The sequence below is a fragment of the Pelophylax lessonae genome (assembly GCF_965119305.1).
Source record: "Pelophylax lessonae genome assembly, chromosome: 1".
NCBI classification, from domain to species: domain Eukaryota; kingdom Metazoa; phylum Chordata; class Amphibia; order Anura; family Ranidae; genus Pelophylax; species Pelophylax lessonae.
Window position 1 is genome coordinate 515,946,802 of NC_138768.1, and position 27,096 is coordinate 515,973,897.

Below are 27,096 nucleotides of genomic sequence, written 5' to 3' on the forward strand. Positions count from 1 at the left end.
CACAGCTGGACTCAAATGAATGTGTAGAACCATCTCAAGGATGATCAGAAGAAATGGAAAACACCTGAGTTAAATATATGAGTATCACAGCAAAGGGTCTGAATACTTAGGACCATGTGATATTTCAGTTTTTCTTTTTTAATAAATCTGCAACAATGTCAACAATTCTGTGTTTTTCTGTCAGTATGGGGTGCTATGTGTACATTTATGAGGAAGAACAATGAACTTAAATGATTTTAGCAAATGGCTGCAATATAACAAAGAGTGAAAAATTTAAGGGGGTCTGAATACTTTCCGTACCCACTGTAGCATCTATATTTGTAACTTTTTTAGGTTGCGCACCGATTTTGTTTTTTATATGAATTATAATGGCCAGGCAACACACTGATACCTTTGCTGCCATAGTGCTATGTGCTGGGTGTTCATTGTGCCCCTGTGCCTTTAAGGAGGGGTGGGCTCCCTCCCAGTTTATCTGCCCTACACCTGTCAATCTAAATGCATGTGCTTCCATTGTTGGAGACTCACAGAAATTAGAGTTTAGGTCCACAGAAAATGGGGTGCCTTGCCGGGGCTCTGTGACTTATATTTGCAAATGCGTGCAACTAAACCCCTGTTTTTAACGCATAATGTTGGACAGGTCAATTTGGTTGGTCGCAGGCTAGTTGGTAAGTTGAGCTTGGAAATTTCTTAGTTTTTTTTAATATGCATTGCCTTTCTAATGCTCCTTGCTGCAGTAACCAATTACAGGTGGGGGCAGTAACCACTTGTTTGTACTATGATTTATATTTTCCAGGCAAGCACTTACACCTTTCCTGCCATAGTGCTATGGGCTGAGTGTTCAGTGTGCCCCTGTGCCTTTAAGGAGGGGTGGGCTCCCTCCAGGTTTATCTGCCCTATACCTGTCCATCTAAATGCATGTGCTTCCATTATTGGAGACTCACAGAAATTAGAGCTTAGGTCCACAGAAAATGGGGTGCCATGGCGGGGCTCTGTGGCTTATGCATGTATTTGCAAATGTGTGCAACTAAACCCCTGTTTTTAATGCATACTGTTGGACAGGTCAATTTGGTTCATCGCAGGTTGGTCGGTAAGTTGAGCTTGAAAATGTCCTTGTTTTTTTTAGAAGATCTCTGTGTAGCAGCTGTAGAGACAATCTTTAGTCTTAACTCTTCAGCCGGCTAGTATTGGCACCCAGTTGTATCGTTGGTGCACTTGAGAATAGTCCCAGTCAAGCCAGCAGGCAGCAAGAAGGCTACTAGATGGCTATATGGTCAGTTGCTAAAGGTCTTAGTCTTAGATTAGTCCACTCTTTACTCTGCACCCAAGTGACTCTGGCTGTCAGCATCCCCAAACTCAGCACTATGGATTCTGCTCAGGCCACTGATATTTAGCAGTTGGTGCACAATGGACAGCGATGTGTGCTTTCTGGTCTCCTCAAAGTAAGAGGAAACTGTGTCCTGTACAGCCAGAGAAAATGTAGCTCTTTCCCCTCCTGGCAATTTCTCTCTGGGAAATGCAGTTTAAAAGCTCTTGATTACAATCTGTCTCCTCAGGACTACAGTTCCCACAGTGTAATGCTGCCTGACTCAGTCTGTTGAATTCTTCATGCTCAGCAGCTCCCTCATCTTGCAGCTATAGCTGTTAACCAATTTAGCAGCGCAAAACAGCAGCTTTAGAGAGCAACTGCAACCAACGTTTCACTCGCTCTTAATTCTTAGCTAACCACCTGGCTACATATGGGATGACGTCAGAGAGCGCAATCTGGTGGTTCAGATAGAAGGAAGCCTGCAGGAGAATGAAATAAACAGATAACCCTTGCAGTGGGGAGGGGCACCCATTGCAAGGGTAAATAGATTTTTCCCCAGAGTCCAGGTTTAACCCTATTCAATATGGTTTTGCACAATTAGAACATCATATTCAATTATCTAAAAAAGAAATGTAAGAAACCATGCTGTTAAGAAAGTGAATAAAAAAGATTTACCGCATACTTCTTCTTCTTAAAACAAAGGAATCCTGTCTTCTTGATTTTCTGTTGGTAACTTCTGTCATTGGCTTTAACTTCCCAAGTGTAACCTGGAAATAATTTAGCAAAAATATATAGCATAGGCATAGGAGGTTTGTCAATATATAATAGAACTATGCATATTTTCATTTGAAAGCATTGGCAGGTCATAAATAGACTGATAACTACACGGGGAGCTCCTAACAGTATTAGTCCATTTTGGCCACTTATATAACAAGGGGATGGTGTTTGGTGGACAAAGGGGTCCTCTGGTTTATAGAGGTGTTTGGAAATCTCCCTGCAATGAGTCCAATATGTCCCTATGAGTAGAAGGTAAGAAAATCAAAGAGCTGCTTATATGCTACTCTCACTGTTAGGTAAGGATCACTTGGTACAGATATTGCCATGTATGCTCCATCTCTTCTCCTTAGTGTTGTATTCCAGCTCCTAGATATTCTATGTAGACAATCACCTACACTTTTATATCAGCAGTATTAGAGGCCCTGTGCACCCATCCATCTTTACATTCTGATCCTTGTAACACCTCTCTGTTTTCTCTCTTCCTCTCCACTCTCACTGTTACTATTCGTACAAACATTTGTACAAAAACCACACTGTTAGAAATTCATCCGTTTGAGAAAACATTTCTATACTGAAAACGAACATTGATTTGATTGACCCCACTAACAATAAGAACATTAAACCAACTTCCATTTAACATTTTCTAACCAAATTCTACAAGTGTATGGTCAGATTTACACCATTACATTCTTCCTCTGTGTTGTTGCTTCTCTTCCCCCTCATTGCCATACTGCGCCATTACTCAAAATCCAAAGAGACACAGGAGTGATTGCATGCCCTGGAAAGTGTTAATTTTGTCGACGAAAATATTTTCGTTGACTAAATTAAAACACTATTTTAGTCAACTAAAATACAACTAAAACTAAAACAATTCAGATGACTAAAATACGACTAAAACTAAAATAGCATTTTAGTCAAAAGACTATGACTAAAACTAAATTGAAATTTGATGTCACAATTACCACTGGAAAATAAAGCAAAACCTTAAGCCAGCCATACATTGATTGAAATTCATCTAGTTCAGCAGGGACCACCCAAATCTTTATCCAAGTTATAGGCACTTGGTTTCAACCAATTAACCTCTGTACAACCACCCTGTCGGATTTTTCCCAGTCGATCAGCTCTGCAAGCTATAGCCAGCAGCACTGATAAGTTTATTCTGATGGCAGCAAAGTCTCCCCTGCTGAATACAATAGCTCAGTGAGGAGGATTCCCCCATCCACATCAAGTATGTGGATGGGAGAGTTGAGACAGTTTTTTTCTGCTGCTTTATGCTGGAAATAAACTTTTAATCTCTGTTCTCTCCCCCTTATGGCCACACCCCCATCACCATGTGGCCTAGGCTAGGAATCAGGCTTCAGAGGAAAAGGAGATTTAAGCGTGGTACACACTATGAGTTTTTTTTGGTTCAACCCAGTAGGTCTAACCAAAAAAACTGTCAGCTCCGGTCGGAGCCGCTGTACTAACTATGCAAAGTCAGTTAAATGATCTCCCTGCTGGGCTGTTGTGTTCTGATAGGGGGACAATTGTGTCAGGGTGCCAGGAAACCAGACCACACGGAGATGCTGGTAAAATAAGGCAGTTTATTGGAGCAAACAACAATAAACGCTCAGTAAGAGAATGGAGCGAGATCAGAAACAGTCAGGGTCAAGTCCAGAAGTGGGTGGTCATCCAAGCCGGGGTCGAGTCCAGAAGCGGGTAGTCATCCAAGCCGGGGTTGAGTCCAGAAGCGGGTAGTCATCCAGGCCAGGGTCGAGTCCAGAAGCGAGTAGTCTGCCGATTCCGGTCCAGAGCCAGGAGAGTCGCCAGCCAAGCCTGGTCATCCACAGAGGAACATGGACGACAGAAGTCTGCTAGCAGTGATGCACCTCGGAGCACAAACGCAAGGGCAAGGACTGCAACCCATCAGGTGATTGATATAGTCAGGTGTGCAGCATCATCACTGTGCGACACCCAAGCAGCAGGCAAGTGATGATGCAATCAGAGTTTATAAAAGGCAGCAGTCTGCACATATCCAAGGTGACTGCCAACAAGAGGGCAAGGTAAGACCTTGACAAATTGGCTGAGAGCTCTGATAGGGAGTCGGTTGACTGCTGGTTTTCCGGTATGCTCGTCCAACAGAAGCCGGCTGTTTCTGTCGGACAGGGTGGCATACACATGGGCCAAATTTTGGACATTTTTTTTTAACCGCCCATTCGGCTCGTGCGTAGGGGGCTTTAGGCGCATATCTAAATCTACCCTTAGGCCCCTTTTCGGCAGGTCATATCCAGTCTGATTAGCAGGGGATCTGTAAACTGTTCCCCTACTGAATTAGAGCAGAATTGATCGGATGTCACTGTTATGGTAGGCTTAATGGGTAAATAAACCTGTGTTTCGGGATAGACTCAGAAAAGCAAAATGATAATGCTAGTGACAGACTGCATCATATATGTCATTTTTATTTTGCCCACGGTTACACTTTTCCCCCTTCATTCCCCCCCAGACATCCATTTAAACAGTTCTGAACACCCAGGAGGGAAGGATTGATGGCTATGTGACCACTGTCACAGTAGTCACATGATCAGATGCCAGTCCAGCTGGGCATCAATCCTTAGTCCGGAGAGCAGTCTTAGTCGTAAAGGGCCTTTTTTTTTTTCAAAGAATTGATTGAATTGAATTTTACATAGTCTTTCTGGATACAGTGAAAGCATCACTCCTTAATTGATTTCCTGAGGTTAGTCTTTAGAAAAAATAAATAATACCAACCAATAGGAAAGGCAGGATGAAGGAAGCTAACCTGAAAAGTAGATTTTTATACAGAAGTTTTACAGCCTATGTAAACCTACTGTATGTTAAAATCGATGTTATCTACTGTACGTTAAATACATACACTACGATTGTATTAAAACTGTATATGTGTTGCTTTTCACATTGCATTTTTTAAAATATATGGGGGGGGGGGGTTTAAAAACCAAAAAGAAAAACCTTGTCTCTTTAGTATCATAGGTTACAAAGTTACTGCAAATCAATATGTCTTTATCCTGAATGTGAATAATAATGTGCAAATGTAATATCTGCGCTCAAATCCCTGAATCAGGCCAAGCATCTAGCAAAAAATCTGCCTAAAAAAAAACGTATATAACGTATATATGATTGAAATTTTTACACCAAAGATAATTAACAATAGAATAATATATAATAAACAAGCAAAAAGTTGGGGGAGCAAACCCTGAACATGTATTTCTAAAGCTGGTGCAGCTATGAACCAAGCGACATGCATATTAAAAAAGAATAGCGCACACATGCAAAAGAAATGACTATCAAATATGAAGACAATCCATAAATAAAAAAATGGGGATTTGGTCCCACCATATGACGTAGTGGTGGGCTTGAGCATGATATGGCCATATGGTGGGACCAAATCCCCATTTTTTTATTTATGGATTGTCTTCATATTTGATAGTCATTTCTTTTGCATGTGTGCGCCATTCTTCTTCTTTCTTCTTTTTTAATAGATTAATATATGTCCATCAAAGATTTGCAGAGAGGAATTCCAGAAATTGGCTTCAGTGTGAAAGATAGCACTTAAAATGTGAGGTTTTTTTTTTTTTCTTGAATCATACTTAGGTGGATGCAGCATTGGTCCCCCGACACCTCTAAGACTGAGAATCAAGCGGTCTAACACCTTAATCAAGCGGCCTAACACCTCAAATCACTCCACCGCCTGCTGAAAACGGGTCACACTAATGCATAACGCACTGCACTCATGTGACCCACGGGAGAAGTACAGCCAAAGCACCTTTGGCTGTACTTCTCCTTTAACATCATGATGACACCTCCAAACTGCTTACCAGATGGTGCAGACCCTCAAATTATAGAGTGGTCTAAAAGGGCCTTTTTGGTATGGACATAGCCATCTCCTGTACACCTAACCAGAAGCCGGAATCTCCTCACGGATCCAAAAGCATCACCACAGTGAAGACATTCCTAACCGATTGACTCAAAGATAAATAAAAAAAATAATATTGCTGTGGTCCATGAAGAGTAAACAGCTGATATAAAATGGTTATATTTTTTTTTAGGAAGGGCTAGAACCTCTTTTAGGTTTTTACTGCTGTCTGTATATGCACAGGGAAGACTCACCCTTTTTGATTTTCCTGGACATTGTCACTGAGACTGAAAGACTGAAATTATGATTTTAAGTTCTTACTGGAATTAGACTAGTGGAGAAATCATTCAACTGGATATTTGCTCAGGTCACAACTGTCGGAGATTTCCTGTACGTGAAGTGATCTGCTCGATCTGCTCTCACTTCCGGTTGTGTCAGGAAGTAAAATAAAACTTTGCCATGAGCCAAAGACAACAAAAGAGAGGGTTTTTACCATTATTCCCTCTTTCTAAAATTAAAAAGAAAAGGTTTTGGCAGTATATATAGTTAACATTTTTTTATGCAGTATCAGAAACTTCAATAAAGCATACCTTTATCATTTAGTAGATCTGCTGACTTGATTGTCGTATCCATTGTACTCTTCCTAAAAGATATAAATTCATACAAAATAAACTTTTTAAATCTGTATGTACGAATCAAGACTCTCAGTATCTACAGTTAAACTTCAATGAATGATTCAGGCAGTTGTTACAATGAAAGTCCATACCAAATATCAGTAAAAGTTTAAAAATACTGATGGGCCGAACATCCCCCTGTTCGGTTTGCACCAGAACATCTCGAACATGGAAAAAGTTCTAGCGAACATGTGAGCTCTATTAAAGTCTATAGTACACGAACATGAAAAATCAAAAGTACTCATTTTAAAGGCTTATATGCAAATTATTGCCATAAAAAGTTTATGGGGACCTGGGTATTGCCCAGGGAAACATGTATCAATGCAAAAACATTTTTTTTAAAACGATAGTTTTTACAGGAGCAGCGATTATCAGGATGCTTAAAGTGAAACAATAAAAATGAAAAATTCCTTTAAATATCGTGCTTGGGGGGGGGGGGGGGGTCCCCTTAATGTGCCTGTAAAGTGGCACATCTGTACGATGTATGGAGCCTGCTGCAGAAATACTGACATTTCTAAAGAGAAGATGTCATTTAAACTTGCTTGCGGCTCTAATGTATTGCCAGCTCCTGACAATACATATTAAAGAAATTAAAAAAACAGCGTAGGGTCCCCCCCCCCCCCCCCAGTCCATATCAGGCCCTTTGGGTCTGGTATGGATTTTCTTAGGAAAATTATTAAAAAAGTGGCGTGGGGGCCCCCTAATATCCATACCAGACCCTTATCCGAGCATGCAGCCTGGCAGGCAAGAAAAGGGGGGGGGGATGAGCGAGAAACCCCCCTCCTGAACCATACCAGGCCACATGCCCCCACCCCAAAGCACCTTGTCCCCATGTTGATGGGGACAAGGGCCTCTTCCCGACAAGCCCGGGCTGTGGTTGTTGAGGCCTGCAGGTGGGGGGCTTATCAGAATCTGGAAGCCCCCCTATGTGAATGGGAATCGGGTACATTGTAAACCCTACCCATTCACCACAAAAGTGTAAAAAAGTAAAGTTTTTGAGAAGTTCTTTGTTAAAAAAGAAAAAAAAATTCTGTCCCTCGATGTAAATCCATTATCAATCACGACGCCCGCCAGACCTAAAAAAAAATTTAAAAATGTGTCCACCTCTTAAGAGGCTACCCACTGTTCTCCCCGATCCTCAGCTTTGACAGTTTTTTATAGGCAAGGGCAGGGCCATCCGGTTACGTCATCTGACGTCACATGACATCACGTGACATCAGAAGGAACAGTGCCACTGTATGACGTAACCGGGTGGCCCTGCCCCTTGCCTATAAAAGAACTGTCAAAGTTGATGATCGGCCAGACTGCAGATAGCCTCTGAAGAGGCTAAGCGTTTTTGAATTTTTTCCTATTTTTCGGGTCCGGCAGGCGGCGTGATTGACAATGGATTTATATCAAGGGACACTATTTTCTTTTTAATAAAGGACTTATCAAAAACTTTGTTCTGTGGTTTTTACTTTTTTAAACTTTTAGGGTGAATGGGTAGGGGTGCTATGTACCCGATACCTATTCACATGGGGGGGCAGGATCTTGTTAAAGTGGGCTTCTAGACTCTGATAAGCCCCCCACCTGCAGACCCCCACAACCACAGCCCACGGTTGTCGGGAAGAGGCCCTTGTCCCCATCAACATGGGGACAAGGTGCTTTGGGGGGGACCCCAAAGCACCCTCCCTATGTTGAGGGCAAGCGGTCTTGTATGGTTCAGGAGGGGTGTGCTCGCTCGTCCCCCCCCTTTTCTAGCCTGCCAGGCTGCATGCTCGGATAAGGGTCAGGTATGGATTTCGGGTGGGGGCCCAAACCGTTTTTTTTTTTTTTAATATCGGTGTGGAGTTCCCATTAAAATCTGTACTAGACCCAAAGGGCCTGGTATAGATTTTGGGGGGACCCCACTCCATTTTTTTTTTAATTCTGTCATAGGGTTCTTCTTAACCACCTAAATATAGGGCACTTTTACCCCCTTCCTGCCCAGAACAATTTTCAGCTTTCAGTGCTCATTGGAAATCTTGGTCAGCTTGGCATGGAACTGCTCCCTGTCTTTTAACATTGGCGTCTATAGGAAATATAGGTCAGCTTGATATGGCACTGCTCCCGAACTATAAGTGATAGGGACACCAAACTCGGGAGACCCAGGACTACAACATATCCATACATTTTAAAAGTGGAGTATGCCTGTACACTACACTGACTGCACTAAACTGACTGAACAAACTATCCACTACCTACCTGCCTAATCTCTATTGTCACACGCTATACACAGCTGCTGTGTAAGCAGCAGCCTTATATAGTGTGGGGCCTGGACTAAGTCCCTGAGCCATGATTGGCCAAAGGCACTCTGCCTTTGGCCAAATGGTAACTCTGACAGCACATGTGCTGTGATTGGCGAAAGCATACACAGGTGCATGCTTTGGCCAATCATCAGCAATCAATACACTGCAACAGCTCAGTGAATTATGGGGCACTCATCGGCGGGCAAACTTCCCGCCGAGCACCCCATTTGTTTGTGTGTTTGCACTTACATTTGACTCGAACACAGAGCCCATCCCTATTTTAAAATTTGCTTCATTGAAATTCTAATTTGTAAAATGAACATAAAAGGGTGTGTGTATATATATATATATACACATCAGTTACAATGGTACTAAGAGCATACTGTATATCTTAGTACCATTGTAACTTTAGGACAGGCCCATTTGATACTGAACATATGTCGGTTAAGATTGCACCTGTAATTTAATTTTGACTATATTTTATTGATTTTACAAGAAGTTTCCAAGTGCATAACAGTTCACACAGTAAAGAAAAGGAGGCAATCAAACAACATATGTATATGGCAAAGAAGGTCCCAGATGCAATGAAAAAGAAATGCATTTAACAAGGAATAGTTGAACAGATGTCATTATCATGTTCAGATACAGGGCACCTGTTAGGCTGTAAGGGGCCCCGTGGCTTCTATCTGACAGGCCCCCCTGGCCGAAAATGACTGAGGACATAGATTTATCAGTCTCTTTCTCTACAGCATCTGCTGCTCAGATGAATGAATAGGAAGGGATCTTAGGCTTACTGCTCATTTACAAACTAAAGCATAGTAAACACCGTTTACTGTGCTTCAGTGATTAATTGACACAGGGGTGATTGGTACAGATCGCCAACTGTGTTCATTCAGGAAAGAAAGGGGCCAATAAATGACATCCGCCTGTGTGCCCAGGAAGCTCGCAGCACTGTGGGGGAAAGAAGCATATGGGGGGGGGGGGGCGCTGGATGGCAGAAGGAAGGGGCGCATGTGCTAAAACCTATCCCCTTGCAGTGCAGCCGGAGGGAGGAAGAGGAGGAGAAGCTGGTAGCACTGCAATGGGGAATAGAAGAGGATCAGTGTCTGCCAAAGGACAGTACAGCTGGCCCCCCTGCTCAACAAGTACTTGGGCCCCTTTTTGAACTGATGAGGCACGGTACAGGAGGGCTGGCTGCACTGCCTTATCAGTGGCCCTGTTCAGATATGAGCAGTGTTTGTTATGGCTGGGGGTAAGGGAAGGACATTTTATTGCCCATTTGAAGATTACACGCTGCTCTTCTCCCTCTTTCCACAGTTCTTCTAAGACAGATCAGATTGATGCTCTGTGCTGGCATCGACCAATCAGAATCAATCTGATTGCCACAGATGTGATGCAAAAAGAATTGGCAGAAGAGCAGAGATTTCAAATCCCCAGATCGCTGCACCGGCTGCGTGGGCACTGACAGCCAGACTTGTATAAAGTACTCGAAATTTCTACTTGAGTAAAAGTACAAGTGCTCGATCAAAAAATTACTTGAGTAGAAGTGGAAGTGCTCGCAGAAAAAGTTACTTAAGTAGAAGTACTAAAGTATTCAACATTTTTTTTACTTAAGTATTGCAAGTAGTTTTTTCAAAAAATTTGCTACTTAAGTACTAAAAGTAAAAAGTACCAGTAGTTTTGAAAAAAAAAATTCTACTCAAGTACTGAAAGTAGAAGTACAAGTACTGTGTTATGTAGTTATTAAAGAAAGAAGTCAAAAGTATGAACATCATATTGTTTTTATTATTTCAAATGATTTATTCAAATGATTAACCTGTGTTTGTTAGTAGTTTCTTGATGCACTTTAAGCGCTGTAGCACCATTTATTTGTTTGTTTCATATTTTCTTTTTATTGGAAAGATTTGGTATAGCAGCTTTTATTATACACAGCCTTTATTTTCGTATGCGCTGATTTACAAATGACATTATACACATTTTTTTGAGCTTTATGCAACCTGCCATCTACTGTTCTGGCAGTGGTAATTTTTTTAAAAGTAACGAGTAACTATGCAGCACAAAAAAAAAAATACTTGAGTAGAAGTATCGAAATCATCGAAAAAATGTAGTGAAGTAAAAGTAGAAGTAGGAGAAAAAAATTCTACTCTAGGAAAGTACAGATACTGCATTTCGGTACTTAAGTACAGTACTTAAGTAGTTCTACTTCGTTACTATACATCTCTGCTGACAGCTCATCACCCACAACAAGGTATGCACAGCGGAGACCAAGGCGGGTGGGGAAGGTGTATGGTGTTAGTTTACCTCTTCATTTTTTCCTGAAAAAGTAAACTTATACTTTCAGGGTGGTATGAACTATATAAAGCATATCTCCCAACAATTCTATGCAAAATATACTATGCAAAATGTAATTATTGGGTTGCCCTGTTGGCACTTTGCTGTAGCTGGGTGGAACACTGTGGGTTGAACAACTGCATCTGCTAAGATGCAGCCAGTTTGCATATTCTGACATTTGGGGGGTGCCCTTATCAGAATAAAATAGCCAGCAGGGGAGATTCCTCCATCCACATTGTTTATTGTGGATGGGGTAATCAATAGATTTCTTTTGTTTAGCCCCGTGAGAGAAATCTTAGGCTGGCCATAGATGTTTAATATTCTTGAACAATTTTCCTTTACCAAAAAAAACATATAATATGAGGTCAAATCTAAACAACTTTCACTTATATTCACTTGTATCCAATTAGGCAGGCCCGTGCATTACATAGTGTAACTACTTCTGGACCGGGCCTTTTATCAGTTAAAATCAGGTTTTTTTTGCTATAAAATTACTTAGAACCCTCAAACATTATATATATATATATATATATATATATATATATTTTTTTTTTTTTTTTTTTTTTGAGAGAGAGACCCTAGGGAATAAAATGGAAATTGTTGCAATATTTTTTATCACACCGTATTTGTGCAGCGGTCTTACAAACATAATTTTTTTGGAAAAAATTCACTTTTTTTGAATTAAAAAATAAGTAAACCAATTTTTTTCTATAATGTGAAAGATAATGTTACGCCGAATAAATAGAGACCCAACATGTCATGCTTCAAAATTGCGCACGCTCGCGGAATGGCGACAAACATTGGTACTTAAAAATCCCCATAGGCGACACTTTAAAAATTCTACAGGTTACCAGTTTAGAGTTACAGATGAGGTCTAGGGCTCAAATTAATGCTCTCACTCTAACAATCGCGGTGATACCTCACATGTGTGGTTTGAGCACCGTTTACATATGTGGGCACAACCTGCGTATGCGTTCGCTTCTGCGTGCGAGCTAATGGGGACAGGGCGCTTTAAAAAAATGTTTCTATTTATTTTATATTTTCTTTTTTATTTTTACAGTTTTTTAAAAAAAAAAAATGTGATCACTTTTATTCCTAATACAAGGAATGTAAACATCCCTTGTAATAGAAATAAGCATGTTAATGTGAAATCTGGGGTCAAAAAGACCTCAGATCTCACATCTACACTAAAAAAGAAAAAAAAAAAAAGTCAAAAAGTCATTTTTTTTCAAATGGGCTCAAAAGAGCTCAAATGGGCTTAAAAAAACGGGCTCTTTAAATCGGTTACTAGGAAGTGACGTATGACGTCGCTCCGGTCCTCCAAGACCATAGAGTCGAGTGAGGGCTATCTTGCAATCACTCGACTTCCTTTCCTGCCTGAGGGGACAGCAGACCGGACCGTTTTCCCTGCTACCGGCGGATCCTGTAAGCAGGGAAAACGACCAGGAAGCGGTGGGAGGGGACATCACTTCTACCGCCCATAAGGGTGATCCAGCGGTGAATCTGCCGCTGGGACCACCCTTATGTTAAAGCGGACCGCCCGCAGTTTAAAAAAATACTAGGTTTATGGCAGCTATCTGCTGCCATAACCCCGGTATTTAACGTCAAACTACTGATGTAAAACTGCGGCGGGCGGTCTGCAAGTGGTTAAGGTAAATCTAAAGGAGAATTGAACATGTATGGCCAGCCTTAGTAAATTTACCCTAGTAATTGCATTAGTTAACACCTGATACTATACATCTGTAGAAAAAAAGAAATAGCTCCCCAAGCACACATAGCTACAGACATAGTTACAAAACAATATTTAATCTGTCAGAAACACAACACTATTTAGAAAATTCTTAGAAAAAAGGAACTCTTGAGATAGCTTTTGTTCATTTTCATCAGATCTTCTTTCAGGTCTTTATACAGGGCTGGGTATTAATACCACATAGTGTAAGTTGATACTTGGGTACAGCTAAGCACTAAATTATAATGCAGAAATATCAGTAGAAAAGGTTTAAAGAAAAGCTAGCTTAAACGCTCATATAACCTGTGAATATATGTTGAAAGAATAAACAGAAAATGAATATTCCTAATCCTGATGACTGGTGGCCAGAATTCAGGTGCCTTAATCTTCCACAATTTGTTATAATAAATATATATATGCATTGATTATGGTACCAGGTAACACAGAGTTGATGTATAAAGCACATGGAAGTCAGTATCACCGAAACTAGCATGTATTGTATGCACAGCTGGATTCTATCAAGTCATTTTGAACTGTTTGGGACCATAATGATCAGACTGTTAGAAAGCTTTAACAAATGTTTAGTGCTTTATACAGTAGTTCATTTAAAAAGTTTCCCCTTTTTTATGGCTAAATGTAAAATAAAATGTTATAATGGATATTTTCACGTACCTTTCTTGTCCTCCCATGACCTAAAGTACTCTACCCTTGCCATGCCATGTGCATACTTACCTTTATCCCAAAGTGCAATCTGCCACAAAGTTTATATCCTGCCAGTAAGATTTTCTCTACACTGGCCATGCACAGGCATGGATTTTATTGGTAGGATGTAAACAATGTGGCTTTGTGGTGGTGGTTCATATACAGATGTCTATTGGAAGTCACCAAAAGTAGTGCAGGAACTACTTTTGGAAATCAGTGTGGCGCCCAAAGACGGTGTCGCACCAATTGGACAGTGCCGTTGCTGGCAATAGGCTGTGATTTAGCATGCAATTTGACATGTCAAATTACGACAATGTAAACGGGGGCGAAGGGCAAGCAAGATAATAAGGGGACTAGAGAATCTCAGCTATGGGGGGAGACTACAAGCACTGAACTTATTCTCTGTGGAGAGGAGACGCTCAAGAGATATGATAGTGATGTACACTTACCGTACTGGTGACTTTAGGAAAACAAACCTTTCTGTGAATGAGAATTTAAAAAGACACATGGCCATTCACTGAAATTGGAAGAGAAGTGGTTTAGCCTAAACTGCGTAGAGGGTTAGCGGTAGGGATGTGAATCTCTCTTCCACAAGCAGTGGTATCGGCAGGGGGCGATGATAGTTTAAAAAAACAATTAGATGGGCACCTTAACAATCACAACATACAGGGATATACAATGTACTATTGACATAAACACACACGCACACCAAAAGGTGAACTGGAGTGACGTGTCTTTTTTCAACCTTACCAACTATGTGAAATGCTTTCATAACAGCATTAAGGATGAGCTCAAGCGTGTTCGGATGATCTCAAGCGTGTTCGGATACTAGTTCAAACCCACCTGAGCTATCCTGCCATGCAGCCGTCACTCCGGACCGCCAGTCATAAGTGGCTGAGGCATTCTCTGCAGCCCCACATTTACAAGGTCCATTTGTATGTGTGGCTGTGGGCTGAGAATTGCTTCTGCTGGTAATGATAAGCAGTTGGCAGTGACAGCTTCCTGTCCAGTATCTGAACACACCTAAACTCATCACTAATGCTGATGTAGCACTACTCCGTTGGGAGCTGCTTGAAGCGGGTTCCCCTGGGTTACCCTTTGCAACAACTAGAAAATTCTTAACACTTTAAGTCCTTGGCTCGGTCAGTAAACAGTCCAAGGGATTTGTTTTTTGTGTATTTTATTTGGAACTGGGATAGGAGAAGGGATGAATGGGATACTCCAACTATGAACTATGCACAATCTTCAGGACAACTAGCTGCAATGTGTGGGGAAAGGCTGCTGCTTCACCCTGCCACTAAGGTGAAGATGTTTAGAAAAACTCTGGTTTTAGTTACTCTCTTCAGGGTTCTGAAACTGGCACCCCCTTTACTCTCAATGCTGGTGTGCTGATACCTGTCCGCCAAACCTAGCTTCCGGAGTGGTCCCCTTCTTGGCAGATCCCTGGGCAAGTTCCTCTGTACTCACGGACACTGTTTTTTCAGAGTCACCGTTGCCTCCAAACTCCACTTGTCAGCATCCACTGGATTTCTGCATTCAGCAACACCTTCAGGTTCACCAGGCCGACTGCCTGTGACCACCTTTCCCAGCTGCAGAAGGAGACACAGCCACGCACTCCTTCTGGGACTTGGCTTCCCGTCCAAAGACACCCTGTCACATGTGCCCTTGGCTTTTATGGTCAATCCCAGGATGCACCACTGTTGTGCCCTCCCACTGGGACTGCCACAAAATCCTGTGTGTCACTGGCTGGGTTTCCTCCACTGTCCAACAGGCTCCCCTATTGGATACAGTGGGGACACTCCCTCAGACCAAGTGAATCACACCTGGACACATGTAACAGGCCTAACTAGAAATCCTGCTCCCTGAAAAGCAGGAAAGCAACCCAATGCTTTTACCTAGCACCTGGCTAGGAGGGTGCTACATCGATATGAAATCATCCTACATTCAGTTGTTAAACATATTTTGCAAAGCTGTATGCTGCTGTGATTTTTAGTGAGATGGGGTAAGGGTCCACTTTAGGGATTGATAGTGAAATGGGGTAAAGGTCCACTTTAGGGATTGATAGTGAAATGGGGTAAAGGTCCACTTTAGGGATTGATAGTGAAATGGGGTAAAGGTCCACTTTAGGGATTGATAGTGAAATGGGATAAAGGTCCACTTTAGGGATTGATAGTGAAATGGGGTAAAGGTCCACTTTAGGGATTGATAGTGAAATGGGATAAAGGTCCACTTTAGGGATTGATAGTGAAATGGGGTAAAGGTCCACTTTAGGGATTGATAGTGAAATGGGAGAAAGATCCACTTTAGGGATTGATAGTGAAATGGGGGAAAGGTCCACTTTAGGGATTGATAGTGAAATGAGGGAAAGGTCCACTTTAGGGATTGATAGTGAAATGGGGTAAAGGTCCACTTTAGGGATTGATAGTGAAATGGGGTAAAGGTCCAATTTAGGGATTGATAGTGAAATGGGGTAAAGGTCCACTTTAGGGATTGATAGTGAAATGGGGTAAAGGTCCACTTTAGGGATTGATAGTGAAATGGGGTAAAGGTCCACTTTAGGTATTGATAGTGAAATGGGGTAAAGGTCCACTTTAGGGATTGATAGTGAAATGGGGTAAAGGTCCACTTTAGGGATTGATAGTGAAATGGGGTAAAGGTCCACTTTAGGGATTGATAGTGAAATGGGGTAAAGGTCCACTTAAGGGATTGATAGTGAAATGGGGTAAAGGTCCACTTTAGGGATTGATAGTGAAATGGGGTAAAGGTCCACTTTAGGGATTGATAGTGAAATGGGGGAAAGGTCCACTTTAGGGATTGATAGTGAAATGGGGTAAAGGTCCACTTTAGGGATTGATAGTGAAATGGGGGAAAGGTCCACTTTAGGGATTGATAGTGAAATGGGGTAAAGGTCCACTTTAGGGATTGATAGTGAAATGGGGGAAAGGTCCACTTTAGGGATTGATAGTGAAATGGGGGTAAAGGTCCACTTTAGGGATTGATAGTGAAATGGGGGAAAGGTCCACTTTAGGGATTGATAGTGAAATGGGGTAAAGGTCCACTTTAGGGATTGATAGTGAAATGGGGTAAAGGTCCACTTTAGGGATTGATAGTGAAATGGGGTAAAGGTTCACTTTAGGGATTGATAGTGAAATGGGGGAAAGGTCCACTTTAGGGATTGATACACCTACCAGTTATTGTTTGCATGTGGCTCGAAGACCAACATACCCTCTCCTTTACCCTGGAAAGTAAGGGAACCAGAGTCTGGGAAGGGAACAACAAAGCTAGGATTGTATAATTATTTTCCCCCGTTTTATTGGTTGAACTAGATGGGAGTGTGTTTTTTTCTACCAGACTAATTATGTAAAGCACAAGCCTCTCAGGAAAAAAAGACAAAGAACTGACATTAAAAGACTAGTAGTGACCATAATAAATAAAGACAGTGTAGATAGAATTATTAGAATTAGGCACTGGACCAGATAGGGGGACAGGAACAAGAACCTACAAGGAACAAAGCAGGAAATGGGCTAGAAATCTGGGTATAACAAAACAAACACCCTACTGGATCAAACATGATTTTACAGTATAGCTTTACATTGTACAGATCACATATTTTTGGAACAATCACTTTATAATTTATAAAAAGACATCTCAAAAAGCAGGGATATGGAATGCTGGGCTTAATGATAACAGAAGGGCTTTACCTGTACAACTGTGCTGTGTTGAAGATCTGCACATGCTTTGCTTGCCTACTCAGAAAAGAATCTCTACCAGATCTTGCCTCCTGTGCGCTCAATTACAAATGGCTTTTCTCTCTATTGCAATGCCTCTTTTATATGCAGTGTGATGTAATTGTTGTGCGAAAACAGAAGAACCAGTGTTGCTTGTTATTTGTTTAAGTGCTGCCTTGCTGGACCAACCAATCTGAATCCCCTCTCGCACAAGGCTTTACTAGTGAATGGGATAGTAACATTTTACAACCTTTCAAAGCCGACGTAAAGTTAAATATATTTTTTTAACCTTTTAAGGGTTAGGCCTATTTCTGACACGTGTGTCCATCTCTATCCAGCCATGTTGCAGGAGTTTCTCAGCTGCCCAGGACTCCCCACCTCATTGGCTGAGACACAATTGGCTCCTACTGCTGTCAAAGTCAGTCAGCCAGCCAGGAGAGAGGTGGGCCAGGTCACAGCTCGTGTCTGAATGGACACAGGGAGCTGTGACTCAGCTTGGGTGCCCCCATAGCAAGCTGCTTGCTGTGGGGGCACTCAACAGGAGGGAGGGGCCAGGAGCACCAAGGAGGGACCTGAGAAGAGGAGGATCTGGGCCACTTTGCGCACAACCACTACACAGAGCAGGTAAGTATAAAAATTTTTAATTTTTTTTTTTTTTAAAAACAATAAACCAAACAAGACTTTACAAATAACTTTAATACAAGCTGCTGTCACAGGCACTCAGCAAAGGTTCTGACTATGCCCGCCCTTTCCTCCCTCTGTTCCAGTGGCATAGCGTGGGGGGTGCAGGGGGGGCCAGCCGCACTGGGTGCAACATCTGGGGGGGCGCATCCGCAGCAGTGTCACTCTGTCTGTCTGACTCTGACATACACAGTTCACACACTGTCTGCGACTGCCTCCATCTTTAGGCTGGGAGATGTCCAGCACGGCCGCCCTATGGCTGAAAATGGCGAGTCGGGCGGGGCTGGACTGTGCCTCACCTGTCCATTGGTGTAGGGTGGGGTGGCGTTGCAAGCCAAGCCCCGCCTATGCTGCCTCTCCTCACTGCTCAGTCAGTTTAGCAGCGAGTGAGTCAGCAGCCTAGCGCTGTCACAGAGTGGGGTTTTTTTTAATCACCTGATTAGAGCCAGAGGCTCTAATAGGCTTCAAAAAAGGGATGACCCGGGGCGCAGAGCAGTGCGCCCGAGACCACTCATTGTGTGACAGTAGCAAATGAAAATTCGCTATTGTCACACGGATCCTCCCCCTGGCCAATCAGGAAGGGGGTCCAAGACCTGCTTCCTGATTGGCCGAAAGGCGAACGCATGCCATTGGCCGAGGAGGGGGCAGGAGGACTTGAGGAGATGCGGGGAACTGAGGAGAAGCAGCCGCTGCAGGCAAGTCTCTCTGCATTGAAGGGGGCACGCTGGTCTCTCTGCATTGAAAGGGGGCACGATGATCTCTCTGCATTGAAAGGGGACACGATGATCTCTCTGCATTTAAGGGGGGCACGCTGGTCATTCTGCATTGAAAGGGGACACGCTGGTCTCTCTGCATTGAAAGGGGGCACGCTGGTCATTCTGCATTGAGAGGGGGCACGCTGGTCATTCTGCATTGAAAGGGGGCATGCTGGTCACTCTGCATTGAAAGGGGACACGATGATCTCTCTGCATTGAAAGGGGGCACGATGATCTCTCTGCATTGAAGGGGGGCACGCTGGTCACTCTGCATTAAAGGGGGCACGCTGGTCTCTCTGCTTTGAAAGGGGGCACGCTGGTCATTCTGCATTGAAAGGGGGCACGCTGGTCATTCTGCATTGAAAGGGGGCATGCTGGTCACTCTGCATTGGAAGGGGGCACGCTGGTCACTCTGCATTGGAAGGGGGCACGTTGGTCTCTCTGCATTGAATGGGGGCACACTTGTCACTCTGCATTGAAAGGGGGCACGCTGGTCTGTCTGCATTGAATGGGAGCACGTTGGTCTCTCTGCATTGAAAGGGGGCACGCTAGTCATTCTGCATTGAAAGGGGGCACGCTGGTCATTCTGCATTGAAAGGGGGCACGCTGGTCATTCTGCATTGAAAGGGGGCACGCTGGTCACTTTGCATTGAAAGGGGGCACGCTGGTCTCTCTGCATTGAAAGGGGGCACGCTGGACATTCTGCATTGAAAGGGGGCAGCCTGGACATTCTGCATTGAAAGGGGGCACGCTGGTCATTCTGCATTGAAAGGGGGCACGCTGGTCATTCTGCATTGAAAGGGGGCACGCTGGTCTCTCTGCATTGAAAGGGGGCATGCTAGTCATTCTGCATTGAAAGGGGGCACGCTGGTCTCTCTGCATTGAATGGAGGCACGCTGGTCATTCTGCATTGAAAGGGGGCACGCTGGTCATTCTGCATTGAAAGGGGGCACGCTGGTCACTCTGCATTGAAAGGGGGCACGCTGGTCATTCTGCATTGAAAGGGGGCATGCTGGTCATTCTGCATTGAGAGGGGGCACGCTGGTCATTCAAACTTGTATTTAGATGCATTTTACTTTAATTACATCAGTATTTTCATAACAAACAATACATGTGCTTAGGGGGTAAGGGTTTCTTTAACTAATCTAGTGGAAGAGACTCGAGTGCTAAAATCCCACGGGTTAGGGGGCGCAAATTACTTGCCTTGCCCCGGGTGCTGACAACCCACGCTACGCCACTGCTCTGTTCCATTCATAGATGCTGTACTATAGCTTCCTGCAGTGAAAAGCAACCTATAAATAGAGGACAGATGGATGAATGAAAGGTCCATCTCTTCCATTCATAGAGCGCTTTTCATTATGGGAGGTATTTTCAGTCTTCAACTAGATATCTACTGTACCCAGCATTAGGGTTGATATTTTAGTTCCCCTTCTTCCAGGTTGTAAACTGGCCATGCTAAACATGAAAGCTGATCCATGCTGGTATGGTCAGTTTGCGTGCATTCTATTCCTGTTAAGAACTATAGGCATATAGGATAAGTTCACCTTTTGGAACATGTTCCACCTATTTTGAGGGTAAAATGTGTAATATGTTCAAGCAGCTGCAGCCTCTCCCCACCCCTGTGACAGTGAGCGGGGGATCTTCTCCCCACGCTCTGTGTATGCACGAACTACAACCTCCTTCAGCCAGTGCGGCTAATGGCTTGTAATTCAGAACGGACTTCGAAGTGGCTGATGAACGACCATGTAGTTCATTCAGAAGTCCTGCAGCTTGTAACAGTCAGCCCATATGAAGGTACAGGCTGAAAGCTGCAGGGCTTTTCTGCAGGAGTCCAGCATTGCACCCCTGATCCACTGATCATGGATGCAAAACTTTCCAGGCTCTTTAGAGAAAAAGTAATAAAGGCACGTTTTTTTTCCATGCAAGAATATGTATTTTATTATTTCCTCCCAAAAGTTAAGCTTATCCTTTAAATTAAATTTGTTTCTATTTAACCTCCTAATAACTCTTTGCTTACCAGGCACCTGAGCTAAAAATTGCTCTGGTCTGAGGGTGTACAGATGTGAAAGCTGAACCCGCTAAATGCCTGTTTAAGTAAATTTTCTGTACTTAAATACATTATTTCTTTATCGTACATCACGGGACCCAGTGCAGCCATAACAATTACTATGTGGGTTATGTGCCACCTATAGGTGAATGGACACTGGCAGATCAATCGAACAGGAAGTCCTCCCCTATATAACCCCTCCTACACAGGAAGAACCTCAATTTTTTTGCCAGTGTCTGTAAGGTGGTGGTCACTGATGTGATACATGTGCTCTTGGAGCATACTTAGAGGTCTGGACTGTTCTGTAAAAGAATCAAGGACTTTAGTCGGATCCATTCCAAAAAGCTGTCAGCCAAAATGGATGATACCCGAGCCTCATTGGATAGGAGAGAATATTCCTCGAGGTTTGCCTGTAATGCATCCTTATGGCACTGGACCCTGCATAATGGAACCCAGTGCAGTGTTTGTTCTGACCAAGGTGTTTTCCTGCAGAGTGTTATACAGGTCCAGGGGAGTGGACCCCAGATTAATGGGGACCCAGTCCCTGAAGGTCTTTTATGACTGAGCCCGTTGTGATGGGTGAAGATTGGACTGCTGTTAGCTCAGGATCCTGGGGGCGCACGCGCTCCCACTCACCAGTGGTGAAGCCGATCCATGGGGCCGGGCACCCGTGATCGCTCCCCCATGAAGAGAGAAAGGTGGTCTGCTGTAGTAAACACAGCAGACCGTTATTCTCTCAGCTATTAATACAGAGCTCCTGTGTTCCTCCTATTTAAGATCACAGGTCTCTGTGTTGATTTTACAAGCCCGCCCCCCCCCCAGTTAGAAAACACCCCCTATGCTCACATTTAATCCTTTGATCGCCCCTGGGTTAACCCCTTCCCTGCCAGTGTCATTACAGTAACAGTGCATATTTTTAGCGCTGATTACTGTAGTAATGTCGCTGCTCCCCCAAAAGTGTCAAAAATGTCAGTTAAGTGTTCGATCTAATATTGGTGTCACTCTAAAGTTTCAAAACACAAAAATGACAAATAAAATTAATAGTGTACTGTAGCAAGTGAAACCTTTACACAAATAAATGGTAAATCGTGAAATACCCTCTGTGGGGTGTGATATATGAACACAGATAAACAATTAACAATTGCTCTGGTGTCTCAATTCTGACAAAAAAAATATATGTGCAATAATCCCGAAGGGATGTGCAAAAAGTCCCATATATAGTGTCTCAAATATAAAGTCCGTAAAGTCCATGTGTTAAGAGACAAACGTAGATAACTCCAGGTGATAGGAGGTGCATTAGGTGCATTAGGTGCTTAAAACAACAACCACGTGTCTAACGCTTATATCTTGTGTTCCACCACCTTTAAGGTTTGCTTCTTACAAGCTGGTAGAAGTTTAGGGCAGAAAAAACAGCCACTTCAAGAATATTGACTCCTTGTGTTGTGAGAGAGATGATGCACTATTTCCACACCTCGGGGAAGTCCCCGGTTTCGCCGGAGAAAAGGATATTTGGGGACCACAAAGAAATATAAAGGCTACAGGAGATCTTCTGCATTTGACCCAAGAACTGACCCATTGTGACGGGATGAGAGAGTCCCCTTAAAGCGGAGTTCCAGCCTCAAATACCTTTTTTAACTAAAAATACCCCTATAATACTAATCCATCGCCCTTTACAGAACCGCTATTCTCATACTTACAAGGTGTAAAGTATTGTATTTTAGTCAAAATCATACTTTTAAAAATGCTGTCTGGGCGCGGCCATCTTGGATGTGGGCATCTGAAGCCGCAGTGTAATCTGCTGTGTCCTTCTTCCTGATTCCAGGAAGAGTTCTGGGAGTTCTTCCTGATTCCAGCTTCCTGGAAGTGATGACACACAGCTCCCAGGATGCAATGCAAAGGCGGAAGTGACGTCGGTGGCCGTGGCCACAGAGGGGGGAGAAGGAGGAAGTACAATCAAAAATGCCCTGAAAATAAGGTCAGGGACCCCTGAAAAAAATTCAAAATGCCCAATTGTTGATCAGCATAGCAAGCACTCCAGGAATCACTAAAGTTGCAAAATAGGCCGGAACTCCGCTTTAAGGGGACAGACACACACCTCGGATCTTTATCCATCTGGTAAGAGGCTAATTATATCGCTTCCATGAGGTGTGGGAATATTGCATCATCTCTCTCACAACACAAGGAGTCAATATTCTTGAGGTGGCTGTTTTTTCTGCCCTAAACTTCTACCAGCTGATAAGAAGCAAACCCTAAGTGCCAGTTTCCACTAGTGCGACTTGCTGTGCAACTTGACACATGTCAAGTCGCACAGCAAGTCAAAAGCCATTGATTTCAATTCGGCCCGTTTCCACTGCCGCGACTTCAGTTGCGGTGACTTCAAAAGTAGTTTGTGCACTACTTTTGAGCCGGCTTCAGTGCGACTTCCCTCTATAATGAGGGACAAGTCGCACTGAAAGCCGCAGTTTACTTTCGCTACGAAGTTGCGCTAGAAGTAGCACGACTTCGTAGCCGCGGCAGTGGAAACGGAGCCTAAAGGTGGTGATACACAAGATATAATCATAGGCACGTGGTTGTTGTTTTAAGCACCTAATTCACCTTATCTTCATCCTATCACCTGGAGTTATCTACGTTTGTCTCTTAACACTTGGACTTTACGGACACTAGATATGGGACTTTTTGCACATCCCTTCGGGATTATTGCACATATATTGTTTTTGTCGGAATTTAGACACCAGAGCAATTGTTCATTGTTTATCTGCGTTCATATATCACACCCCAGAGAGGGTATTTCACGATTTACCATTTATTTGTGTAAACCATAAGGTTTCATTTGCTACAGTACACTATTATTTTATTTGTCATTTTTGTGTTTTGACACTTTAGAGTGACACCAATATTATTTAGCGCACCAGACTATTTATTTCAATTATTTCCAAACCATTTTTTGGATCTTTGGTTGTAGCTTTATTCACTATATCAGCGCACCCTTTATAAATTTTTCAGGTGTTCGATCTGTTCGCCACAATGTCGCAGTCCCGCTAAAAATCACTGTTCGCCGCCATTACTAGTAAAAAATAAATAAAAATGACATAAATCTTTCCCTAGTTTGTGGACGCGATAACTTTTGCGCAAACCAATCCAAATACGCTTATTGGGATTTTTTTTTTACCAAAAATATGTAGCAGAATACAAATTAGCCTAAAATGATGAAAAAATTAGTTTTTTATTGGAAATGTTATATAGCAGAAAGTGAAAAATATTGTTTTTTTAATTGTCGCTATTTTTTGTTTAAAGCACAAAAAATTGCAGAGGAGATCAAATACCACCAAAAGAAAGCTCAATTTGTGGGAAAAAAAGGACATTCATTTTATTTGCGTACAGTGTCGCACAACAACGCAATTGTCCATTAACCACTTGACGACTGCCCGCCCGCCGCAGATTTACTGCGGCAGGCAGCCGCTCCTGGGCAAAGCGACATAGTTCTACGTCGCTCGCTCTCAGGAGGCTAGGGGGCGAGCGCGCGCCGCCGGCGGCGCACTCCCGCCTACGCTCGTCTCCCGGGGAGCCAGTGCGTGTGTCAGGCGGCTCCGATTGCCGCCTGACACCATCGTTCTCTCCCCGCTGACAAAGAAGGACGGACGGCTGATGTAAACACAGCCGTCCGTCCTTCTCCTTGAGATGATCACAGAGACTATGTGATTCTGCTATATAGGATCGCATGTCTCTATGGTCATCTCACAAACCCAACCCCCCCAGAGTTAGAATCACTCCCCTAGGGTCACATTTAACCCCTTGATCACCAACACTGGTAACCCCTTCCCTGCCAGTGTCACTATTACAGTAACAGTGCATATTTTTAGCACCGATTACTGTAGTAATGTCACTGGTACCCCCAAAAGTGTCAAAAATGTCAGTTAGGGGTCCAATCTGTCCGCCGCAGTGTCAAAGTCCCACAAAAAAACGCAGATCTCCGCCATTACTAGTAAAAAAAAACAATAAAAATGACATAAATCTTTCCCGTAGTTAGTAGACGCAATATCTTTTGCGTAAACCAATCAAAATCAGGGCCATCTTACCGAATGGGCACGCTGCCCAGAGATTCAGCCAAGCAGTTTTGATTCCTGTGTGCATCCTGCTGTCAAACTTAGCAGGTGGCAAGCGCCTGTCGGCCCTGCGCTGCTGTCAGGCCACTTGGGCGCCCACAACTGCAGGAATGCCTGCCCGCCTCCATTGGAACAGGAACACACTGGACAGTTAAGTCTGACTCCCATCCCTGTGTGTGTTCACCGGACCCAGCCGCTGGAAGCTGTCATTAGCCTGGCACTGCTGTACCAATAAATATCGCCTTATCGATAATTTGCATTTTTATTCTCGTGGGTGATTGTGTAGGCAGGGCCCCAGTGCATTGCGGGGTCCTTTAATGCTCTTAGGATGGCACTGATCAAAATACGCTTATTGCAAGGTTTTTTTAACCAAAAATATGTAGCAGAAAACAAATTGGCTTAAAATGTTAAAAAATTTTGATTTTTAGATTTTTTTTTGAGAATGTCATATAACAGAATGTGAAAAATATTGTTTTTTTTTTTTTTTTTTTTCAAAATTGCCACTCTTTTTTTGTTTATAGCACAAAAAATAAAAATCGCACAGGTGATCAAATACCACCAAAAGAAAGCTCTATTTGTGGGAAAAAAGGACATCAATTTTATTTGGGTACAGCATCGCACGACTGCGCAATTGTCAGTTAAAGTAACGCAGTGCCGAATCGCAAAATGGGGCCTGGTCAGGAAGGGGGCAAATCCTTCCGGTTTTGAAGTGGTTAAAAACAGAATACATATGTGCTTATGTGCCTTGAACGGCATACATATGTGCATGAACAGCAAAAATACTTATATACCTGCATATTGACATACCTAGGTGTCTACATAACGGCATAACTGCATACTAACGCGGGATTGCACAGTGGTAGACCAACGTTGTTTTGGGTCTGCATCCTGGGGGACTGCATATTAGGTATTGCTTAACATAGTTGCTACATTTTTTACCTGTTATACCAGCTAAAATGGCTCCAGAAGGAAGAGGCAGCTGGGGAGAGGCAGGGGAACCACTCTCAGGTTCAGTGTTCTGGCGGTGTCCACATCTCCCAATGTCCAGTGGTTTCAGGTCCACCTGAACCACTGTGGTGTTTGACATTGCAGTGTTTCCTTGACTCACCCTAAACATGCCTGATCACTGTTGATTGGAGCCTAAGCAGGATCATGAATAATTAGTACTTGGATGGGACTTGCCTGGGAATACCAGGTGCTGCAAGCTTTTCCCATCCTGAGTGAGGAATCTGAGGCTGCTGTGGTTTGAGAGTATATGGAACCTGAGGATCAGACTTTGTGGTGGGTCATTCTGTCTTTAGCCGGCAGAAACCTGCTAGGTTAAATATACCTCTTGGGACCTTCTGGGTCTGCCACAGTTGTCATTCTTTTGCCTTGCATTGGCTCTTAGAGCAGAAGCTATGGGATCATTATTGTAAAACACTTGAATGGTAGCACTTCCAAAACTAAATGGGGACATGAGTTCTATCTTAAGATCTCAAGCCGCTGGGCATCCTTCTGTTTCAGATAGGCGCGGTCTGTTCAGTGATGACCTCTCTGCAAGAGGTAGATTTCAGGGTCCATAGTCATCAATAAAGCATAGCTTAATGTGCCGTTCATTTCCAGGCTCAAATGTTTCTGCAATTGCAGTACAAAATTCTCTTTTTTTCATTTGTGACTCGACCCTTCGAGCTAGCCACAACTCCCGAGGGTTCGCAAAGCTCCAAGCCCTGGTGCTGGACTTGCTGAAGTCGCAGGGGGGGTGCCAATCTCGGTATACCCTAATAATCTTTGCTCAGGAAGCAGCCGGTTTCATTTTTTCTTTCGATACATTTCTGCAGGAGAAAATTGTACCTAGGTTAAACCATGTTCCATAAGGACAGTACTACTCCAAGTTTTATTTGTAGATAATTATCCCCTCTGTCTGGAACATGAAGATCCAAGCATTGGATTGCCAGAGGGCTCTGTTTCCGGGGTGTTGCAGAACTAAAATTGGTGGTTAATGGTCTGGAATCCTGGGAGAGTTGCACCTCAGGTCATTCCCTGCAATTTATACCAGCATACCAGTAGATCTGAGCTGCATTGTAAGTTGACTAGGTTCGATGTTTCCCTCTTCCTTTTCAAGATTACATATTGTTGGTAAACTATT

At 43.2% G+C, this 27,096-nt stretch overlaps 1 protein-coding gene across 2 annotated transcripts in view; it reads right to left on the reverse strand.

The window, feature by feature from the left end:
- LOC309547466 (phospholipid-transporting ATPase IK-like) overlaps positions 1 to 27,096 on the reverse strand; it is a 269,016-nt gene that overhangs the window by 225,301 nt on the left and 16,619 nt on the right. Inside the window, exons 1-3 of one of the 2 annotated variants that reach the window (XM_082247328.1) lie at positions 17,356 to 17,436; positions 6,542 to 6,594; positions 1,982 to 2,073 (exon numbers count right to left, since the gene is read on the reverse strand). In XM_082247328.1, coding sequence (XP_082103454.1) covers positions 1,982 to 2,073; positions 6,542 to 6,584 — 135 coding nt within the window. In that variant the 5' untranslated portion in view covers positions 6,585 to 6,594; positions 17,356 to 17,436. Of the gene's footprint in view, positions 1 to 1,981; positions 2,074 to 6,541; positions 6,595 to 17,355; positions 17,437 to 27,096 lie in introns of those variants that run through there. The other variant, XM_082247329.1, reaches the window with a different exon arrangement.